The sequence below is a fragment of the Carassius gibelio genome, chromosome B18 (genome assembly GCF_023724105.1).
Source record: "Carassius gibelio isolate Cgi1373 ecotype wild population from Czech Republic chromosome B18, carGib1.2-hapl.c, whole genome shotgun sequence".
Taxonomy (NCBI): Eukaryota; Metazoa; Chordata; class Actinopteri; order Cypriniformes; family Cyprinidae; genus Carassius; species Carassius gibelio.
Genome location: NC_068413.1, coordinates 29,226,620 through 29,250,972, shown reverse-complemented (window position 1 = coordinate 29,250,972; position 24,353 = coordinate 29,226,620). Strand labels below are relative to the sequence as shown.

At 39.5% G+C, this 24,353-nt stretch overlaps 2 protein-coding genes across 2 annotated transcripts in view; one reads left to right on the top strand and one right to left on the bottom strand.

Moving 5' to 3' along the window:
• The window catches only part of LOC127977344 (extracellular calcium-sensing receptor), a 133,075-nt gene that overhangs the window by 49,335 nt on the left and 59,387 nt on the right, over positions 1 to 24,353 (top strand). The window lies entirely within an intron of this gene.
• Positions 19,542 to 22,945, bottom strand: LOC127977368 (extracellular calcium-sensing receptor-like). The gene is made up of 6 exons (XM_052582242.1): positions 22,833 to 22,945; positions 22,226 to 22,517; positions 21,184 to 22,011; positions 20,826 to 21,053; positions 20,533 to 20,647; positions 19,542 to 20,455 (listed from the first exon to the last, which is right to left on the bottom strand). Exons 1-6 carry the CDS (start codon positions 22,943 to 22,945, stop codon positions 19,542 to 19,544), a joined length of 2,490 nt encoding a protein of 829 aa, XP_052438202.1.

The following is a 24,353-nucleotide window of genomic DNA, read 5'->3' as shown; positions in this document are numbered from 1 at the left end:
TTTTTTTTTTGGTACTTCATATTATTATGAAGCTTTTATTAAGTAGGGACAAAACAGGAAAAAAAATTTGGTTTTATTTAATATTTTTTTGCACTACCAAAGCCTATTTGTATAAGGGTCATGCACTACAAATCAGAAGGCACTTAAGTTAATTTATGATTTGTTGTCTGAAACAAAGAAATAAAAGTATCTGTAACATAATGAAATGCATATCATGATTTGTTTCATTGCATCATACCGCATCGAATCGTGTTGAATCGAATCGAAATCGGATCGCACTGCATTGTAACAGAGGTGTATCGTATCGTATCGCATCGCTAGCTGCTTCATGTATCTTTAATGTATCGTATCGTTGGCTATGCATCGAGATGCGTATCGCATCGGCCTCAGTTATGGAGATGCACATCCCTAATATATATATATATATATATATACACACACACACACACACACACACACATTGGTTTCAATACAAATTGTGTAAAGATGGCATTGCAGCTGTCATCACATCATTCAAACAAATTAACTGAGGTAAAAGAGGAAAAATACATCATAACATCCATATTTATTAGATATTAATTATAATTAATATTTAATCTTTCTCTGTTTAGTAATGCAGTTAATCTGACTCACATTTCACAGTATGGTTCTTCTGGTTCTCTTCTGAAGCTCAGCTCTGGGAACACTGTGAAAAAGTGAACTTCAAATAGGCCTCCAATTATAACATCTCCATCCAGGTACACTCCATTCAGCTTGAACTGCCTCTGGAGCTGACATGTGCCTAATCTGAGGACTGAAACTGAAGATAAACAGTCAAGTAGCAAGTATAGGGAAACAATCGGAGAGAACCGCATCACGCTCTCTTCTGAGCCTCACACCCTGTTAACTTATGGGGTGTTGCTTTAAAAGAGCAGGTGGTGCCAAGTGGGAATACCTGGAAATCAGGCAATCACCTTTCCATCCCTTTATGATTTCCTTTTCTAAATTAGATTAAGCCTCAGTTGTCCCTCATTTCCTGTTTTCAAATCTCTGGCTTTGGGTTCATTATGACCCCCAAATTGAAAGAGTAATTGTAAAAAATATATAAATTTTTAATCCTACAAATAATATATAATTATTATTTTTTTTTTTGTTTACTTCTCAAGTTCAAGTTCAAGTCTGCTTTATTGTCAATTCTTCCACATGTACAGTACATACATACAGAGAATCGAAATTGCATTACTCTTAGACCCCCGGTGCATACAGATAACATTAACATTAAAGCCTAAAAATCTAGATCAAATATAAAATGTAGATACAACAATACAATAAGGGAATGTAAAAAAAAAAAAAAAAGACATATAATAAAATTGAAAATAAACTTAAATAAAGCAGCGCAAGGCAAATGGCAGATAGAGTGCAAATCAATGAAGTGAACAACAGTGCAGATAAAATAATTTTTAGTGCAAAAACAAAAGCTTATTAAGTCTGATAAAAGTGACAAAAGGCCTCAAGAGCAGTTATTTTATTAACTGACTGATGTGGTAGTGGAATGACGTCAGTTCCATAGAGAAGGATGTAGTGAGCAGACCAATGCTGCAGTCTGCCAATGCAGTTAACTGACCTCATTCAACTACCTCTTCTGTCAGTTTAAATAAAGAACTGCTCTCTGAGATTTTTGATACTTTAATCAGACTCAATAAGCTCTTCTTCACTATAATCATGATATCTACACTGTTTACTTCACTGGGTTGCATTCTGTCTGCCATGTGCCTTGTGGTGCTTTACTTATCTTTCTTTTTACATTACCTATTTGTATACTCGTATAGTTGTACTTTATATTTTATTATCTGTATTTAATGTTCTACTGTTATTGTTATCTGTATGCCCCAAGGGTCTGAGAGTAACGCAATTTCAATTCTCTGTATGTATGTACTGTACATGTGGAAGAATTGACAATAAAGCAGATCTGATTAGCTCAAAAAAAGCCATTAAATAGCTCATTATTATTATTATAATTATCATTATTATTAATATTTGTTCTTTACTCCAGTATCCTTGCTGTTATTTCTCCTCTTCCCTCTGCTTTTCTTCACTTGCTCTGTCTTGCCACTGTTGTAGTTCCAAAATTATTTCCTTCTTGTAAAACTTATATTCAGCATAAAAACTCATTGTAGTCCTAATGAATTCAGAAACCTGATGTTGGTATTCTCAGTCAGTATACCATGATAAAAAGACATCTTTACATGTAATATTTTCAAATATAGATTTTTTATTCTTTATCATTATCCATGGGCAAATTCATCAGTCAACAGTATTTTTCTTTCAAGTTCCAGTGAACCATTTACAGTTTCAAAAACCCAGCCTTTGTTTCCCAGCATCACATAAATGTAACTTTTCCCATCAGCATGGAGACCGTGGGGTGGGGGGGCTGCAGCAGTTGAATGGGGGTGGGGACTGATTTGCATATTTACAACATTGCCTGTAGAGATGCACATGAGTAGTTACATCTAAGCTACTTAAAGGAATGAAGGAATTTTCACAAGATATCATTCTGATTATGAGGTCAATTTCACCGTTTGAACTATATTATTAACGATATATAAAGGTGCTGGTCATATAATTAAAATATCATTGTAACGATAAAACCTTCGTAATCATCGGGAAGAAGGAGGCGGGAACCGGCGAACAATCAACTGAAACTTTAATGACAAAATAAATACAAAACAGCACAACAGCCCCTCGCGGACGACTGTTGCGCACAAATAAAAAGTAAACACAAAATAAAGTCCAGGCCTGGTCCTCTCTCGTTCGTCACTGTCGTCGCTCTGGTTTTATATCCCTCCATCTCCTCTGTGGGACTTATTACTGTAGACTGTAAGTGACATCACTTCCCATTGCAAACACTCCCAATAAAATGGCCCCACCCCTGTTACTTGATAGATAGGTTTCCGTGTAGACGTTGGAAATTCAAATGCAAAAGGAATTGCCTTTCCATTTGAGTTTTGGCAGTTTACATGCAAAGTGCAGAGAGAGTGAAAAAGCAAATGGAGTAATTAATATTGCTATTTAAATATGACAGGCTCATAGCTCGTAAGATATGGGAAACACAATTGCAAATGGACTTTGCATTTCCATTTTAAATGTTAAATACAATTTGCAATTCCTTTTGAATAATGTCCGGAATATTATTCCATACTAGGGCATGTGCTGTGCATGTATAAATTATGTACAATGTATATATTATGTACAATGTATAGCTAACTAATTTAGCAATACTCAGCCAAGTTTCCCTACTGCAGCCTCAATATTAGCAGCATTATAAGTAGTTATGAATTTTTTTTTTTTTTATCTGCAAAGTTGTTGATGAAAAAAAGATAACGAGTTGTCATATTTTTGGAATATTTTGCCTGTTTATATGTCACTGGGTAACAAATTTGCATAATCCTGCCTGCCCGCGAAATACAAACAGAGTCTGACTTACTCACAAACCCTTCTGCAACCCTTCTGCACTAGTGGACACAGTTAAATTAGTGTTTTTTTTTTTAAGCTGATATAAAGAGTCAAATAATAAATAAATTAGTTGAGCTAAATGTCCTTCTGACGTCAGGAGTTGTGACGGATGAAAATGCCGGTGTTCTCAGCCCTAGTGATGTGGCAGTGGCTTCTTTTAGCTTGGGAGATGCAGACGTATGTATTGGCGGAATTAATGTTGAAACGGAGATGGCTTGCCACCATTTGATCCGTTATCTCCTGTTTCTTTGGGTTCCAGAGACGATGCGTGAACAACAATGCTCCATGCTGAAGTACTCTTGCATCTCTAATCTCTCCTGATTGTTTCCTCAACTCATTTGTTAAATCAATTGGGCTTACCCCTTTTACTCCTTGTCCCTCTTTAAATCTTACAATAATTTTTATTTCCTCTCTCCTTCCACTTGTTACTTCCCTTTCGCTATCCTCATCTGTATCTACTGAATCTTCTTCATTATCTTTCTTCCTCATATTATTAGCATTTTCAACACTTTTTATTCTCCCTCCTTCCACTTTCCACTGTCCAACCCATCTCATCATTTCCATCTTCAATCTCTGATTCATCAATTCTAGATCTTGTTTCTGATCCAACCTCCTCTTTTTTTCTTTTTCCTAGATTTCCCCATCGTATTCTTCTTAATTCAGCAACTTTTATATGTAATTAAATTCAGTATAAGTTATTTCAAACACTCACAACAGTTTCTAAATGACAATAGAATCCAAGGCAGGTGGTACCTAAGAGCATGAGAGTGAGAACGGAGAAAAGACCAAAAAAAAATCCACAGGTACAGCACAAAAGGTCGCGGACCATAACAGTCATGTTTCGTTGTTTTCAGATGTCCCGTCCCAAACACACATATTGCAGCATGACATAGACGTTGGTGACAACACACCAATTAAACAGCACCCATACCGTCAACCCTGAAAAAAGTCTGCAACAGTGTATACATTTACTCCATACGACACTGAACATTTTTCCTCTCGAAAATACACCAATACACCACTGAATTACCACATTTCAACATGTATAGTAAAATAGACATTTTAACTCAACATTTCCTTTGTGTATTAATGATATAGACATTTTAACTCTACATTTCCTTTGTGTATTAATGATATCATCTCGGTTACGTATTTAACCACAGTTCGCTGAATAGGGAACGAGATGCTGTGGTGATGTCACCGCATGGGAACACCTTTCGGTGTGACGAATGTCTGAAATCCTATACCATCCCAACAATTTTATTGGCCAAATAGCGCTTGGCCACACACATTCATGTGCATAGAATACCTGGGTGCTGCGCGCTATTTCGATCAGATTACATGAACTGAAGGAAAAACATGCTATCAGGAAAGGAACGGCCGGGACCGCAGCATCTCGTTCCCTATTCAGGGAACTGTGGTTACATACGTTCCTTTTTCATAGGTCACTTCGATGCTGTGGTGACGTCACCGTATGGGAACCCTATATCATAACGCCTGACGTACCTGATAGCTGGAATCCAAGGAAAGCATCTGCTCAAGCGGAGAGAACCCGGAAGCCAGGAGCCGTCCTAACATCCAGACTGTAAAACTTGACAAAAGTGCTTGGTGAGGACCATCCTGCCACAGCACAGATATCAACCATAGAAGAACCACTGAGAAAAGCTTGCAATGAAGCTACTGCCCTCGTGGAGTGAGCTTTAAGTCCTGGGGCGAAGCGAGTCTGCGCCCTCCATAGGATAAAGTTATAGCCTCCACCAGCCAGTGGGACATGCATTGCTTCGTGACAGCATGATTTTATGTTTATCACTGAATCTTGGAAGGGAACGGTCCTATTCTGTTAGTTTTGTTGTATCACCCTCCACATTTGGTTAAAGATTTTATTATGGAACTTAAAGAGTTAATGGGGTATATTACTACAAACTATGACAGTTTTATATTAGTTGGTGATTTTAATATTCATGTTTGTTGCCCATCCAGTTCCCTTTCTAAGCAGCTTTTAAGTCGTATTGAATCTTTTAACCTCACACAGTGGAAAAATGAGCCCACTCATATACAAGGGCACACTTTGGACCTAGTGCTCACTTATAGGCTTTCTGTCTCTGAACTTGAGCTTTCTGATGCAGTGATCTCTGACCATAAGCCTATTTTATTCTCTTTGTCACTGCCACATCTACATACTCTGTGTGATGTTGTCAAGTTGTCTCTGTCTTATTCCTTTCAGTTTCACCTGGATTTTAACATGCTTTTTAATGAACTGAGCTCACAATTGTCCTTGGACACTACACTTTCTGATCTGAATTTCGACCAACATTTGGACATGCTAAATAATGTATGGATGGACATTTTAAATGAAACTGCTCTTCTTAAAAATTTTAACCAAAACCTAAATTTGAAAGGTGTCTAACTCCCGAAAGTTTCTTAAGACAGACGTGCAGGAAAAAGGATAGATTTCAGTCTCCACAGAAGGTATTTAAGGGTGCTTTCACATCTCTAGTTCGGTTCATTTGGTCCAAACCAAGGGTAAACAATTATACATTGTAGCATTTTTCAGCTTTTTTGGTTCCGTTTCGCACCACACTGATTGCTTTGGTCCGAACCAGTTGAAATGAACCAAAATTCAGTCACATGATAACATCCACATCACTCATTGGCCATGACATATTTCCTAAACTGCTTTTTGATTGGTCAGAATTTACGTGCGGGAAAATTCCAACATAAGAGGAAAAGCCAGCAAACAACTAAGAGACAACACAACTATGGAGAGACGACTGCACAGGCTGGTTTTGTCCCTGGCCATAATCTATTACATTGTTTGTATACACCACGATATGCAAACAATACATTTCTATAATGAAGCGCGGATGCGGCTTGAAAACAACGTTCTAATGCACTGTAAACGTTGAGCGGGCATCACTTGTAACTTCAAGCGGAGGCGTGCATTAATTCTTCTTAACTCTGACATGCTCATGGTCATCTGACCAAATTTCTATGAGGCTCCGCACCTCCTCACTACTCCAAGTTTGTCCACGAGCTGCCATGCTAAAGTGCAAACGGTCAACAAACATTTCCTCATCCCATAATGCACAGCGCAGCTGACTACGGCAGCTGGTTTAGTCAAAAAATGATCAGTTATTTTTGCAGTTGGGTCTGTTCGAGGTTGGATCACTTTCTAACCACAAACGAACTGCTCCAGAGTTCGTTTGAAAGTGTACCGAGACCACCTCTTCAAGCAGGTCTCAGTACGCTTGTTTGGTCCACCTTTGGTGCGCACCCGAGTGCGATTGCTGCTTTCACACCTGCCCAATCAAACCACACCAAAGGGAGAAACGAACTCTGGTACGATTCAACCCAACTAAATGAGGCAGGTGTGAAATCACCCCAAGTCTGCTCTTCTGTCCACCAGACTGCGGCCAAGGTTGCAAAAGCAGCATATTTCTCTAGTCTGATTCTAAACAATAATAATAAACTAAAAATTTTGTTTTCAGTCATAAATGCTCTCTTAAATCCATCTGTCAATTGTATATCAAATTCCTCAAATGAATTATGTGAAAGATTATTGAGTTTCTTTTCTGAAAAGATTGTTAAATTAAGTGAAAATAAATAAAGTGAAGTGACATTCAGCCAAGTATGGTGACCCATACTCAGAATTTGTGCTCTGCATTTAACCCATCCGAAATGCACACACACAGAGCAGTGAGCACACACACACACACACTGTGAGCACACACCCGGAGCAGTGGGCAGCCATTTATGCTGCGGCGCCCGGGGAGCAGTTGGGGGTTCGATGCCTTGCTCAAGGGCACCTAAGTCGTGGTATTGAAGGTGGAGAGAGAACTGTACATGCACTCCCCCCACCCACAATTCCGTCCGGCCCGAGACTAGAACCCACAACCCTTCGATTGGGAGTCCAACCCTCTAACCATTAGGCCACAACTTCCCCTTAAATTAAGATCAAATCAAGTCAAGTCAAGTTAAGCCACCTTTATTTATATAGCGCTTTAAACAAAATACATTGCGTCAAAGTAACTGAAAAACATTCATTAGGAAAACAGTGTGTCAATAATGCAAAATGATAGTTAAAGACAGTTCATCATTGAATTCAGTGATGTCGTCTATGTTCAGTTTAAATAGTGTCTGTGCATTTATTTGCAATCAAGTCAACGATATCGGTGTAGATGTAGTGACCCCAACTAAGCAAGCCAGAGGCGACAGCGGCAAGGAACCAAAACTCCATCGGTGACAGAATGGAGGAAAAAACCTTGGGAGAAACCAGGCTCAGTTTGGGGGCCAGTTCTCCTCTGACCAGACGAAACCAGTAGTTCAATTCCAGGCTGCAGCAAAGTCAGATTGTGAAGAATAATCATCTGTTTCCTGTGGTCTTGTCCTGGTAGTCCTCTGAGACAAGGTCTTTACAGGGAATCTGTTTCTGGGGCTTTTAGTTGTCCTGGTCTCTGCTGTCTTTCAGGGCTGTAGAGGTCCTTTCTAGGTGCTGGTCCACCATCTGGTCTGGATATGTACTGGATCCGGGTGACTGCAGTGACCCTCTGATCTGGATATAGACTGGATCTGGTGGCAAGGTTGTCCTCGGAATAAGAGAGACAGAGACTAATATTAGCGTAGATGCCATTCTTCCAATGATGTATCAAGTACATCGGGTGTTATGGGAAGTGTTCCCAGTTCCGGTTTACCTAATTAATGCAGCCTAAAAATAATTTAACGGATTTGGATATTAAAAGCATATTAGTATGTTATGTGTAAGCCAGGTTAAAGAGATGAGTCTTTAATCTAGATTTAAACTGCAAGAGTGTGTCTGCCTCCTGAACAATGTTAGGTAGGTTATTCCAGAGTTTAGGCACTAAATAGGAAAAGGATCTGCCGCCCGCAGTTGATTTTGATATTCTAGGTATTATCAAATTGCCTGAGTTTTGAGAACGTAGCGGACGTATAGGATTATAATGTAAAAGGAGCTCATTCAAATAGTAAGGTGCTAAACCTTTCAGGGTTTTATAAGTAAAAAAGAAATATTTTAAAATCCATACAATGTTTGATAGGGAGCCAGTGCAGTGTTGGCAGGACCGGGCTAATATGGTCATACTTCCTGGTTCTAGTAAGAACTCTTGCTGCTGCATTTTGGACTAGTTGTATATTTTTACTAAGCGTGCAGAACAACCACCCAATAAAGCATTACAATAATCTAACCTTGAGATCATAAATGCATGTAGTAACATTTCCGCATTTGACATTGAGAGCATAGGCCGTAATTTAGACATATTTTTGAGATGGAAAAATGCAGTTTTATAAATGCTAGAAACGTGGCTTTCTAAGGAAAGATTGCGATCAAATAGCACACCTAGATTCCTAACAGATGACAAAGAATTGACAGAGCAAACATCAAGTCTTAGACAGTGTTCTAGATTATAACATGCAGAGTTTTTTAGCTCCTATAATTAACACCTCTGTTTTTTTCAGAATTTAGCAGTAAGAAATTACTCTTCATCCAGTTTTTTTTTTATATCGACTATGCATTAACGCTCTCAAAACTTTGTTCTGTCCTCACAACGTAATTCACCCCTGGAATTTTAAATTGTTGATGGAGTCAGTTGGCCCCACCTTACTTTCCCTGTTTAACAAATGCTGGTTCGGCTGGCTGGTTCGGTTCCCACATGCCTGAAATTGGCCTCTGTTACTCTTTTGCTTAAAAAGCCTTCCTTAGACATGTCTGTTTTATACAACTACCGTCCAATCTCCATGGTCCCTTTTATCTCTCAGGCACTGGAAAAGATTGTGTTGTGTTAACTACGATTATTTCTAAGTACTAACCAGATCTCAGAATTATTTCAGTCTGGCTTTAGGCCTTTCCACAGCACTGAGTAAGCTCTGCTGAGAGTGATAAACGAGATCTTATTTGCTACTGATACAAGTGAATCTGGGATTTTAATCCTTTTAGACCTGCCTGCTGGGTTTGACAATCTAGTTGCAGATTGTAATCTAAAAGATTATGTGTACTGTTTCTTGGTCCACTAATTAATATCTCTGTCTTATCCAAATTTAATTGGAGAAAATTATTTGTCATCCAATCTTTTAAATTTTTGACACACTCTGTTAGCTTAGATAATTTAGAAGTTTCATCTGGTCTCGTTGAGATATATAGCTGAGTATCATCAGCATAACAGTGAAAGCTAATTCCGTATTTTCTAATAATATTACCAAGGGGCAACATGTATATTGAAAATAGAAAGGGACCTAGGATGGATCCTTGTGGCACTCCATATTTTACTGATGATAAATGAGATGGCTCCCCATTTAAATAAACAAAATGGTAGAGATCAGACAGGTAGGATGCCCTTGAATACCTGTATAGTTTTGTAATCGATCTATGAGTATGTCATGATGTATGGTGTCGAACGCGGCACTAAGATCAAGTAAGACTAGAAATGAGATGCAGCGTTGATCTGACGCAAGAAGCAGGTCATTTGTAATTTTAACAAGTGCAGTTTCTGTGCTATGGTGGGGCGTGGTTTTGGGACGTGACCTAAAGATAATGACGAGTTAATGATATTGAGAAGCGGTTCTTCGGCTACAGGTAACAACTCTTTCAGTAATTTACTGGGTACAGAATCTAATAAACATGTTGTTGGTTTAGATACAGTGATAAGTTTATTTAGCTCTTCCTGTCCTAAATTTGTCAAGCACTGCAGTTTATCTCTGGTTGCGATGGATGAAACTGAAGTGTTAGATGCTGTAGAATCTACATTAGCTATTGTATTTCTAATGTTATCTATTTTATCAGTGAAGAAATTCATAAAGTCATTACTATTAAACGTTGGTGGAATATTTGAATCAGGTGGCATCTGGTAATTTGTTAATTTAGCCACTGTGCTAAATAAAAACCTTGGATTGTTTTGGTTATTTTCTATGAGTTTGTGTATATGCTCTGCCCTAGCAGTTTTTAGAGGCTGTCTGTAGCTGGACATACTGTTTTTCCATGCAATTCTAAAAACTTCCAAGTTAGTTTTCCTCCATTTGCATTCAAGACTACGAGTTACTTTCTTGAGGGAGTGAGTATTACTGTTATACCATGGCACAGTACGTTTTTCTCTAACCTTTTTCAATTTGATGGGGGCAACAGCTAATAATGTATTACAGAAAATAGTGCCCATGTTGTTAGTCACTTCGTCTAATTCATGTGTATTTTTGGGTACAAATAGCAGTTCAGATAGTTCTACCAGAAAGACTCGGGAGATAAAATGTACGAAGCATACATTTATTTACAACTCAGCAAGCATTATTGTTAATTTCTTTGGCGGAAGGCCCCGTCCATAGTTCGTAATCCGAGGGTAGCGGACCAGCATTTCCTGCCTGAAGACGAGGTCAGGTGCGCAGCCGACCCCCCTGGAAGGTAAGGACAACACCATCCTGGTGGTGGTGGGGAGGGTGGAGGTTGTTATCGCGTCGGCATCTGCAAACTCAAACATGTGTAAGTAACGATCTTTTATACTGAAGTATAAAGACGTGATTGGATAATTATGGAGGTAATTAGTAAAAAAGTAATTGAGTCTTCCTGGCAGAACTTAGGCTAAAGCTTTCATATCAGGCAGTATATTTGTGAATCTGTCTTTGAATAGTTCTGCCCAGACGGTAACACTGAGACATATAGTTAATATTAGTGATACGCAGTATGCACGTTACAAGGGAATGGTCTGTAACATCATCACTTTGAGGTACGAAATCTATAGCAGTAAGATCGATTCCATGCCATATAATTAAATCTAGTGTATGATTAAAATGATGAGTGGGCCCGGTAACATTTTGCTTGACTCCAAAAGAGTTTATTAGTTCAGTAAACGCAAGTCCTAATGCATCATTTGTATTATCAACGTGAATATTAAAATCTCCCATGATTAGCGCCTTATCAAGGTCTGAGAGGAAATCTGCAAATTATTTTAGGAATTCTGTATACTGCCCTGGTGGTCTATACACAGTAGCCAGAGCAAGAGATACATTAAATTTATTTTGCATGTCTGACAGTGTAACATTAAGCAGAAGTATTTCAAATTAGTTAAACCTGTATCCTGTTTTCTGGGTAACATTGAGAATATCAATATATATTGTTGCAACACCTCCGCCACGACCAGTCTGACGGGCCTCATGCTTCTAACAGTGGTTTCACGAGTTCACACGTACATATAATTAGCTGAAGTATTATAGTGCTTAATTATATTATAGTGCATGCTGTCCGGGGAAGGGGCTCCGAGCTCGGGAATGGCCCAAACCTAGAGTACCCCCCCCCCCCCCCGTATATGTAAAAGTGTAAAATGAACTCTAGTGGAGGAGATGGGGATGCTGACAAACCATCAATGGAGACAGGTAGGCTAATTCAGCTGTATTTATACCCTAAGGTTGATTATATTAAGTGGCTCCACTTGTGTTAATTAAGCTAAGTATCTGACGTGCTCCTCCCGAACCTTGTTAGGAAACTGCATTTCACGAGTTCACACTTACATATAATTAGCTGAAGTATTATAGTGCATATTTGGCGTGCTGTCCGGGGAAGGGGCTCCGAGCTCGGGAATGGCCCGAACCTAGAGTACCCCCCAAAAAACAATAGCGGAAAGGACAGCCGCCAGACTAAGGACCCCCCACAATAGCTTTGACATCTGGCGGGGACTGATATTTAAAAAGCAGGTCGGAAGGGCCTATATGTACTCCAGTGATTGCAACTTTACCTATTGGAGAAATGGGCCCCACCGGCTGCTTGTGTCGGACTATGTGATTTAGGACGCCCGGTTGGGGGGCTTCAAGCCATTGCACAACCGGAGCACCTCACTGCATTGGAACGGATGAGCCCCACCAGCCGATAGCGGAGGAGCGACGTGATTGGATTGCCCGACCAGGAGGGCCCGAGTTGTCTCGACCGGAATAGGTCACGGTGTTGGCATACGGGCCCTACTGGCTAATGAGCCCCTGCTAGTCAGTGGGCAACCAGGGCAGATACCTAACCGAGAGGACCCATGAAGCCTCTGACTGGAGATCAAGACTCAGGACGACGGACGTGTAAGTCCTCTCGGTTTGAGCAGATAAACAGCTTTGGGCTGCCGACAAAGAGGACTCTTGCAACACCCAATGGGAGATCAATACTCATGGCATCAGATGGATAAGACCTGTTTGTGGGCAGCAAGAAAAGAAAACCCAACCGGGAGCACTCTCGGCTACATCTGACACGAGCACAATACTCAACGGCGTCAGATGGGTAAGCCTCAACGGCCGGGGGGGAAAAGATTTGGACAGAGTTTGGCGGGAAGTGGAGACTCTTGCCGTCGTATGCGAGCACCGCCACCCGTCAAACAGGAACGAAAGTTTAGGTGACCGTGAGACTCTCGCCGACGTCCGATGGGAGATCAATACTCAAGGCACCGAACGGATAAGTCTCGCCAACTGTAGAAAGGAAAAGGTAAGGTTGTCTAGCCGGGAGGCTCTCGCCAACGTCCGATGGGAGCTCAATACTCAAGGCAAAGAACGGATAAGCCTCTCCGGATGTAAGACGGAAAGGTAAAGTTGTGTTGCCAGGAGGCTCTTGCCGGCATCCGATGGGAGCTCAATACTCAAGGCATCGAACAGATAAGCCTTGCTGACTGTAGGAGGAAAAGGTAAGGGTGTGTGGCCTGGAGGCTCACGCCAGCATCCCGAGGGAGCTTAATACTGACGGCGTCGGATGGGTGAGCCTTTTAGACCAAAGGATGAAAAAAGTTGTCTGGCCGGGAGACTTCGCAACCATCTGACGGGAGCTCAATACTCACGATGTCGAATGGGTAAGCCTCGCCGACCGTAGAAAGGAAAAGTAATGTGGTCTAGGCGGGAGGCTCTCACCGACGTCTGATGGGAGGTAATTACTCGCAGCATCAGATGGGAAAGCCTCTCCGAACTAAGACAGAAAGGTAAAGTTGTATGGCCAGTATTGGGCCAGACAGTGAATGAGTTTTTTTTTTTTTTTTTTTTTTTTTTTTTTTAAACATGGAAAAGGCAAAGGTTGGATCAAGACGGGAGCACTCTTGCAGTGCCTGACAGGGGTTCAATACTAAGAACAATTTAGTTGTCTAAAGGGTAGATGCTATGACGATTACTGCATAATTGTTTAACGAATCCAATGAGCTGCTTCCGATATAAAGTCAGAAAATCTTGGTGCAGTCATTGTATTTGAAAATTTAAGTGTACAAAAAATAAATAGAATTTCCTGTGCCAGTGTACCTCAGATGAGTGCCATTAATCAGCGATATGGCCATTGTCAATCGTCATCTTGTCAGTGCGTGAGATCGACGATACGTATACGTATGTAATCGTGCTTGGGTGGAGGAAGAGAGAGACTCTGTTCTTGTCATGGCATGACTTGAAGTTAAATAACGGAGCAGTTTGGTAGCTGAATTGTAGTGGCCGCCTAATAATGATAATAAAATACAATAATAGGAGAATGAGTCTAATATCGTCTTGACTATAATCGATACGTAATACTATCCGTACGTAATACCACCTAGGATGAATAGGCATAACTTGGAAGCGGAGGTGATGTCGACTTTTGCCAGAAGAGAACCAACGACCCATGTAATGATGGAAAAGGATTTTTTTTTTTTTTTTTTTTTTTGAGGCTCCTGCGGGAGCAGACGCTGCTGCGGCAGTGGGGAGATACAGAAAAGGCTCCTGCAGGAGCAGACACTGCTGCGGCAGATACAGAAAAGGCTCCTGCGGGAGCAGACACTGCTGCGGCAGTGAGGAGATACGGAAAACAGATAAGTAAAGAGGAGCATGAGAAGAAGAGGAGAGATAGCTGCTTTGGCCGCCTGCGGAGCTTGCTTCGACTGCTGTAGTTGTTGAAAGTGAAAAAAAAAAATGAAAGTGACATGACATTCAGCCAAGTATGGTGACCCATACTCATAACTCGTGCTCTGCATTTAACCGATCCAAGTGCACACATACGGCAGTGAACACACACACAAACGCCATGAACACACCCCCGGAGCAGTGGGCAACCATTTATGCTGCAGCGCCCGGGGAGCAGTTGGGGGTTCGGTGCCTTGCTCAAGGACACCACGGTCATGGTATTGCCAGCCCGAGATTCGAACCCACAACCCTAGGGTTAGGGGTCAAACTCTCTAACCACTAGGCCCATCTTCCCCCTCCTTGGCTGTGTGAAGAGTAAACAGGTTAGTAACATTTGATGGGGCAACCTAAAAAATTAATGCGTAGTCTACTGTGTTGCCAGCTTAGCGATTGGTTGCCTAATTTGACAATTCCTTAAGCCTTTGTCCACATTAGTACGTTCCTGTTGGAAAAGCATCATTCCTCTTGTTTTGGCCTTCTGGCCTTTTTAAGCAGCCTCCAAAACTAATAAATTTGAAACACTGGTTTCACATGGCAGTATAGACTTTGGAAACAGAGGCTTCTGAAAACAATGAACATCATTTAGTCTTGTAAAACATACCAATAGACATGATTATGGCAATGACATTAATTGCAGTTATGTGCCATTTACTTCCAAGCAGTTTCTAAAGATATTTACTTGCATGCTTTTCAATATTATAGACCTAGAAAGACAACAGAATTTTTACTCACACTGCTGTCCTGCGGCAAAACGAGGGTAGTGGTGTATTAGATAAATTCTAAGCGATCACGCCAGTAAATGGTGAAATATATCCCTAAATAAATTGATCCTGCCAGAATAATTGCATGAAACTTATGTCTGTGTGAGGTTTAAACATGCACGGTAAGGCAGATAATATCTTTGGACATTTCAGTGTGGATGACGACTATGGGAAAAAAGCCTTGGCTTCGTGGTAAAAATTGGCATCGTCATCCAACAGAACTATGTCATAACCTCATTTAACAAAGTTTAAGCCACCTTCCATGGCACACGACATTTGGACACGATTGTCATATTTCTCCCTCTAGGCAGTCGTGCAGAACTTTCAAACTGGTCGTGCAGCAACTGTTACCTTGGCATGTTCACCATGGTAAAATTAATGATTTTAATGAATATAATACATGAATACATCCTCACGAATCAGATGACCCCCGAATAAAACCGTAGGTTTTATGGGGCTAATCAAATAAATAATGGTTTAATAATTATTTCTCCCATAATTATTATAAACCACCATTTTACATAAATTGTGTTTGAAGAATAATGTTAAAGAAAACAAATTATTGGTAATTCTGACCTCGCAGAGCTGCAACAACGCGTCAACGTCATCGATTACGTCGACTACAAAAAATAAGTCGACGTCATCGATTACGGCGACTACAAAAAATATGTCGACGTGCGTGAAATGCGTCGACGCGTCACACGGTTTGTTTACATCTCGCTTAACGGCATACTGGGAATGAAGAAAGTTGCATTCTTTCACGAAAACAGAGACCACTGTATGGGAATACTTTAAAAAGAGGACAAATAAAATGGCCCTTTGTTCACCTTGCAAAACCGATATGGTGTACCACGGCAGCACAACTGCGATGCGCGAGCACCTCAGAGGAAAACATCTTGGCGCGCTCCGGTTACGATTTAACTGGTTACCGTGTGATCTGGTGACCAACTTCCTGGTTCAGGTCTGATATTCTTGCGCTTGCGGCATTCTGAAAAGTTGAGATGTTTTTAACTCGATGGGGTGCGGACGCGCCTGGAAAAAAGAGTGCGTCGCGACGCGCACCGCGCCGCTTCCATTATGAGCGCGCTTATCGCGCGCCTACATTGGAAATGACGTGATATGTGAACGGCCCCTTAAAAGATGGCGCGCTGCGAGACAACAGTCACAAACCACCGAGCTACCCCGAATCAGCTGCAGATCTCTGGAAACCGAGCTAAACCATAGCAGAACCCGGACTACATTTTATGGTTTGTGATGCTAAAGAACATTTCATGACGTCTCAGACTACTGTAAATTTATGGCTACTGTGGCTTAATAAAAATTCATTTTTACCATAGTAAAATCATTTTCTTTGCCTCTTTAATATTTTATACTGTAAAAACTTCAACCACATTGGTTGAAAATGAATAAAGGTTGAAATATTATATTAGAAGTTGTACTTATATATATATATATATATATTATTATTATTTTTTTTTTGTAAAGTTCTCCAAAAGGATTCAATGACTAATTAAACAAAAGAACATTAGATTAATTATTTATTGTAATAAAAATAATTGTTAGATTAGTCGACAGAAAAATAATCGTTATTTGCAGTTCTACCTCGCACCGATAGATTTGATTAGAAAACATTACATCCGGTTGGGCGTTCGCATACGGTCTAGTCGCAGAAGAACAAATATTTGATCAATAGCAGAGTACATCAAAACTATTATCTGTGATCATTTCAATAAATATTAGTGCTTATAGTTTTTTTTTTTTTTTTTGCCTTCTCTAGTTTCTGATTGGTTGAACTGCGGAGACAAGACTATAACGTGGAAGGAGGCAGACCCTCTGAAGCTCTCCCTGCCAGCCAGAGTTTTTCTTAGATTGACATTTTAGTTTGGAGTGGGGAGTCCCAGGCTGTTTCTGTTAATTTAGTTTCTGTTAGTTTAGTCAGTCTATTATGTAATGTTTCCCTTCTGACTCCTAGAACCTTATACATGGACCGTAACAGTAATGATGGACAACATTATATGTTGTACAGAAAAGGTGGAATCCTTAAAAGAAGTTGATCACTTTCCCCAACAATAATATACTAATTTGTCATCTGATGTTTTCAAAACCAAAATGGCCAGAATCAATCCAATCAGCTATTAAGAGATTCTAAATATTTTCAATAATCTCAATCGGTCTCATTTTTAGAATTTACATTACTAATTGCTTCTCTCTGGGAGAAGATATGGAGTTCTATGGATTATGTAAATTAAATAGATATGCTAATTATTTGGTTCCTGTATCCATTTGAATTTTTAGCTTGATGGTATGTTTGAAGATATGTGGTAATGTTTTATGTCTTTTAGATTTATTTGTTTATTTATTTTATTAATTTATTGGTCTCTGCAGCATCATGAAGTCTTTAACAAATTTCCTTTCAAGGGCAATAAAGTATACTTTAACAAAGGTGTAGCCATAGGGAAGGAAGAGTGGAGTGGAGCCAAAGGTGTGTAGGGCTGAGGTTCGAAAGCCCGTGACAAAATTACGGTGATGACTTACCAAGGCAGAACCAGGAAGATGGCAGAAGCTAAGGGATGACAATCCATGGTGGAGACAAAGACCAAGGAGCCATTAGTTCCACAGGCTGAGAAGGGGTGTACAAGGTGGAGCTTGGAGATCCAGGTGCCTAGGCCAAGCTACAGACAGCCTAAGGCGAAGCAGTTTGATTTGCTGTTTTTTCTTTCAGCAAGATCTGGCAACAGCAACACTAACACTTTCTGTCGTTCATTTGTCTCCCATTAAAATGAGTTATAAATCACTTGTTTGCCTATCTATAATTTGAATATTAGTTACGAGTTTCAGCTCATTTTGTGTTGAATTGTAAACAAACCCTTTTCAAAATGCTGATGCAAGATGTTGTTCTCTGAATGCCCTGTTGTGAAATTCTGTTCAAATAATAAAACAGCTGGATTTTGATATGTGGGTGTAACATTCAACAGTATAGGGACATCTGAATTCAAGCTTGTAGTTGATAGTGTGTGTGGTTTAAGTTAATTGGGGAAAGTGATTGGAGAAGACCAGAATATGTCAACCAAGGGAAATCTGTCATTTCACCAGAAGATCAAGTTATTGAAAATTCTGAAACACATGCATGGATGAGCTGTTTACAATAAAATAATCAAAATGCATTTAAATAATGGAAAAATATCAGTTTATTGGTCCCAAGATGATGTTTTTACTTTCTTTTTATCTCTGTTACAGTTCTAATTATTAAAGGGGTCATATGATGCGATTTCAGTTTTGTCTTTCTCTTTGGAGTGTTACAAGCTCTTGGTGAATTTAGAAGATCTATTAAGTTGAAAAGTTTCAAATCCAATTTTTTTTTTTTTTTTTTTTATCAAAATAATGCCGCCCAATGTTCACGCAAAGAAAGAAGGCAAGATTTAAGTAACCGCAGTTAATGTTGAAGCAGCTATGTCAAGGAGATGCTATGTGTATCTTGGCAAAGGCAAAAGCACTTTATTTGGCCTTCCAAAAGTAGATGCATTTAAGAATCTTTAAGATTACTTACAGCACAGCTGCAAGGCATTTAATGGATTACCGTTTCAGGAGAGGAGATAATTCTGACTTTGCTACAACAGTCTGGCTCTTCTGAATCAGCTAGTGTAAGTTTTGTTATAAGTTTAAGTATTTGCTATTGAATGTTCAAATGCAGAGTTTTGCACATCACGTGTGTGTGAGAGAGAGAGAAACTGGGTGACACACTGGAGTCAGCTGTCTTAACTGTCCTTGGCTTGTGTACTGCAAACACATACGAGCATCCTCACTATGTCTGCCACGCCACTCTTTTCCTCTTTTGGGCTTGAACTGATGGTAAATCTAATGACATTACTAACTGTCTTTATATTTATTTTGAAAGATGAAGCTTACAATTATGGAAAGGGGCGTTCCATTTCAGATGAGTGCTTGCTGTTTTCGGCCAATCACAATGCACTGGATAAGTTGGCCAATCAGAGCAGACTGCGCTTGTTGGAAGGAGGGACTTTGTAGAAAACAATGCATTTGAGAGAGGCGGGGCATAGAGGACCTACAATAATGAACAGTATTCTAAAAATAATGTGTATTTTGAACATTAAAGCATGTTATATTATGTTACAACAAATACACAAAATAATTATCTTTAAAATAGTATCATATATGACCCCTTTAATGTTCTGTTAAAAATGCTTAATTCAGTGTTGTTTTTTCGATATATATTTGTTATGCTTTTAAATTATCTCACATTGTAAAGAGGCTGATGAAGTTTAAACTGTTTCCACACAAGATTTGTTATAATTTTTACAATATCGACTTAATTCAGATTTCAAAATTAAAGTAAAATAAAAATGAAAATGTCACAAATGGTGTCTGTAGATGGTTGACCACTATATTGTAAAACTATTTATTTTGTACTTCTCTTCTCATGATGGCTTTTTTAGTGTTTTTCTCTGGATGTAAAAGGATGATGTAGCACTTTGGGGCAAATATGGCCATCAGTAATCCAAAACTTGAAGCAAGGATGGCAAATATTTCAACAGCAACTGCATATTTCCCTGGTGAACTCACATATGCTGGAACAAATGCAATCCATACAGCACAGAAGATTAACATGCTAAAAGTGATGAACTTGGCTTCATTAAAATTATCTGGAAGATTTCTTGAAAGGAAGGCTAACAGCAAGCTTACTGCTGCCAACAGTCCAATATATCCCAGCAGCATAGAAAAACCGGCCACTGAGCCAATGGCACATTCATAAACTATTTTAGAGTGAGTATTCTGGTTGTTTTCATGGGGTGTTGGAGAGGCAGTTGATAGCCAGACTGCACAGTTCACAACCTGGAGGGCTGTTAGGACCAAAACTGTGCATCTTTGTTGAGCTGCTCCAAACCATTTCATTGCTCCTTTACCCTCTGGTCGTGATGACTTGAATACGGCTATTACCACCATAGTTTTGACCAGGATGCTGGAGATGCACAGGACGAAGCTTATACCAAACACAGCATGTCTTAACTGACATGTCCACAACTGTGGCTGGCCAATAAACAGTAGCACACACAGGAAACATAGTTTGAGTGACAACAGCAGCAGAAAGCTAAGCTCTGAATTGTTGGCTCGTACTATGGGTGTGTTACGGTGATGAGCAAAGATGATCATCACAAGAGCACAGATGAAGGTGCCAAGCAGGGACGCAGTGGTGAGAGAGATGCCCAGAGAATCCTCATAGGATAGAAACTCTATTTCTTTGGGGACACACTGATCCTTATCTGGATTGGACCAAAACTCATCTGGACATGTTGTGCACTCAATAGAATCTTTAAATAAGCAAAACATAGAAGATGACAGTTTTTTTCAAATTTGATTCAGATTTGGCCAACAGTAATTTCCTCACCTGTTGTATTAGAAATCTCTCCATCTCCACATGGCAAGCAGTCAAAACAGCAGAGAGGAAGGCCCTTTCTTGTGGCTTGTCTGGTTCCTGGGGGGCAACTCTTACTGCATACTGACTGTGGGGGCTAAAAGAGACATTAACTGCTATCAGTCATGTTTTTGTCTTTTAAATAATGACTAGCTTGGATTGTCCATTAATTTATTTACAATTGTCTTATTATAGTTTCTAATTTACTACTAATTAGACTTTATACCTGCAAAACAGATAACATGTTATCATTCAAAGGTAATTACTTTTGTTGTTTCAAAATTCCAGTAAAATGCATCCTTGTCGAGTGTAAGAACCATCCCTTTTTCCGCACCTTCATTTAGTACACCAACATTGTGGAGCTTAATTGATCCATCAGCACTTGGCTGCCAGTTCAACACATCATAGATGGCCAGAGCATCTCCATTTTTATCAAATGACACATGATCACCAAAGCCTGTTGTGAAGTTCACTTTCTGTAGGTAGTGAACCAGCTATATAATTTGTAGACAGGACAGGTTTTATATTTTTATCTGTAATTTGAATGAATATATACCACATACTTTGCTTTTCTACATTCATCTCTTCTATATGCCTAAAAAAAACTATACATGTGGGTTTTACCTGCCATGGCTTCAGGTTGGTTATGTCACCACATCTGTTCTCACTGAATGGTCCTCTTCCCTCCTCACACTGCATCAGATCATGAAGTGCATGTGCCAGGGCATAAACTGCCTTATATACATTATACGATGACCTTAATCCTGAAACATCAGTGAATGGTGTGTTTGTTGTGCTCAGATCCTCCTGTCCTGTACACAGCTTTTTGATTTGCTCTCCGTCAGTTCCTTTACCCTTATTTTCAAAACTGCACCCAAATATGTTCTCCCAGAAGATTCTCACTATATCATTTCTTTGATCATTGTTGGGATGAATACATAACAGAAAGTCATGAAGCCCCTCGATCTCTCCACGCCTGATAGCAATACCCATTGTGCCCCCCAGGAATGGCTGGAAACGTGGTGTGCGAAATACAGGTGAATTGACCCAAGCTTCACTTGCAATCCACTGCCTGCCTGTTATGTTCTGCAACACCACCTCATTCATCAAAGGTATCAGTAAGGATGAAGGAGAAAAAACAACCACCACTCTAGCTGTAGAGGACTGAATCATTCCCATTATGCGCTGAATATCTATGGGGTTGTTATTGTTGGGCAAGATTTCAGAAAAAGCAACACAATATCCAAATTGTTGCATTTCCCGATGGAATGACTGAGCAGCATTGATGCCATAGTCATTATCACTGTAGATGAGACCAACCCAGGTCCATCCAAAATGCTTCAAGATCTGAACCATAGCCCGAACTTGGAAGGCATCACTGGGGATTGTTCTGAAGAAAGAGGGGTACTTTTTTCTGTCACTCAAACAAGAGCAGGTTGCATAGTAGCTAATCTAATTAGAAGAGAGCAGAGACAGAGAGAAAAAGGTGAAAGGAAGATAAACAAATAACGGTTATTTATATTTGCATAGTGGTCTGCTATTATAATTGAATATATGAGAATGGCTTAATTGGTAACCAAATTCATTGTGATGTAAACAAATCTGGCAAATGAGATACATTTTTATTTTTATTTTTTTACAGAAAAAAAGGTTGTAAATCTCATACCATAGGGAGTCGAAACAGCCCCAGGACACTGGAAATTGCAATGGAATGAGTAGAGCCTGGATCACCTATGATTCCAACCACCGGTGGTGGGCCTTTGCAGTTGAGGTCAGAGATGGTCTCTTCTGTCCCACTAACCAGAGCTGTAGCACCACGGAATGCCACTCCAAGCCTTAAACAGTTGTCATAGATTTGGTAACCAAGCGTGATGTTAGGCAGCAGGTTAGGATCGTTATTAATCTCACTGATAGCAAAAACCATTGTGAGTGCCTCCTGGAAGCTTGACATATAGAAGCTGGAGAAGGCAACACAAAGTTAAGTTAGATCATTATCTACACTAACAGTAACAGTAGAAAAAAAATTACATAAAGGGTTATTATTGTACTCTGTTCAAATATAAATTTCATAAATAAATAAAAAATAATATAAATACATTTAACATATGCAGTGAATATTTTATTTCCTGTAATCCATCATGTAACATGATTTTAGTTCCTCAGAGTAAATTATCATTGACAAGTTACAAAGTATACACAAAAATTCCCAATTTATTATATGTTATATCTTATATGTTTTTCAGATGGTGTGGTCTCACAGCTTGCAGACTCACAGCTCACAGTGTGGTAGTTTTGGCTCTGTTCTGAAGCTCAGCTCAGGGAATACTTTGAGGTATGTCTGAATCTCAAACAGACCACCTATTATAAGGTCTCCATCCTGGAACATCCCATTCAATGTGAAGTGTCCCTGTAGCTTACAAGTACTTGAAGTAGCCATCAAAGCTACATATATATAGTTACAAGACAGGAACAAACAAACATACAGAATTACCCACATCATTTCGTCTTTATGGATGTCAGTCCTCAGTCAGCTCACTGATGTATCATCTTTTAATAAGTACTTTTGTTCCCTTTTTTTTTTTTTTTTTTGTGCAGGCGGTGCCACTGGCCTCATTGTAAATAATGATGTCATTTATTTTTGTAAGCCTCCACCTCTACCAAACATGGCAAACATTATAGATAATTAACTATATATATATATATATATATATATATATATATATATATATATATATATATATATATATATCACTATTCACATTAAGGGGACAATTTTTGGTCCTATTTATAAATCATACAGAATGCTCTCTCTCTCCCTCTCTTTAAAAAAAGAAAAAGAAAAAGAAAAAAAAAAAAACTTTTTTTTTTTTTACATTGTGGGGACCATCCTGCAGATGATTAAAAATAGTAAATGATGTTTATCTGAAAATGTAACAATGAAAACAAGTTTTCTCTATGGGATAGGTTCAGGGTTATGTGATAGAAAACATCATTTGGTCAATGTAAATGTAACAGAAGTCCAAACAATTCAAAGTGTGTGCATGTCTGTGAGTGTGTGTGAGAGAGAGAGAGAGAGAGAGAGGAGAGAGAGAGAGACTATCACTGTTGAATAAAGACATAGTTGCTACTATATATAAAATTAGTATGAAAAATATTATAAAACATAGTATGGAGTGAAGGGGGGTCTGGATAGAGAATAGCACCTTTGTTGTCTGGCAGCTGCATTCATTTTGGTAGAGTGGCCGGACACCAGCAGTTCTCTCTCTAGGGGGCAGGTCTCTAGAATAAGGCGCCACTCACTCCCTAACGCACTCTCTAGCAATGTGTCCTGGTCTATGGTACCGCCTACATATAATCTGGCCACTGCGACCAGATGGAACACAAGATGAAGATCCTTGCAACCATATGATGCTTTGAGTGAGCCGCTCAAGCTGCTTCTGCTGTACCTTAAACATTTCTCTTATCTATGTGTGCCTCCCCCTACTCCATACTGGAAGCCTTGAACTGACAGAACTGAATGGCTGTGGCCCCTAGTGCTCTTGCTGTCTCCTACAGCGTTTTCTCTGCTTCCTGGTTGCTGGCCTTGCTGCTACTGTTCGTAGCTCAGTGTAGCTGTTTTTTCTCTAGAATCTTTACCTTACTATCACTCTCTGTTGTTTAAAGTGATAAAATATAACTTAATTCCCACCATATTTCTGATATTATTGATAAATCTTATCAGATTAATTTTGATCGTTCACTTGTATTTTTAAATCCCGTGAGTGAAGTGCACCTGCATTGCGTTAGCACTTATA

Coding starts and splice junctions, on each gene's coding strand:
- LOC127977368 (XM_052582242.1), bottom strand. CDS start 22,945: ATGTTCCAGGATGGAGACCTTATAATAGGTGGTCTGTTTGAGATTCAG. Junction 22,518..22,832: donor AAACTACCACACTGTGAGCT/GTGAGTCTGCAA, acceptor TGCCTTCTCCAG/CTTCTATATGTCAAGCTTCC. Junction 20,648..20,825: donor GGAATTTTGAAACAACAAAA/GTAATTACCTTT, acceptor TAGCCCCCACAG/TCAGTATGCAGTAAGAGTTG.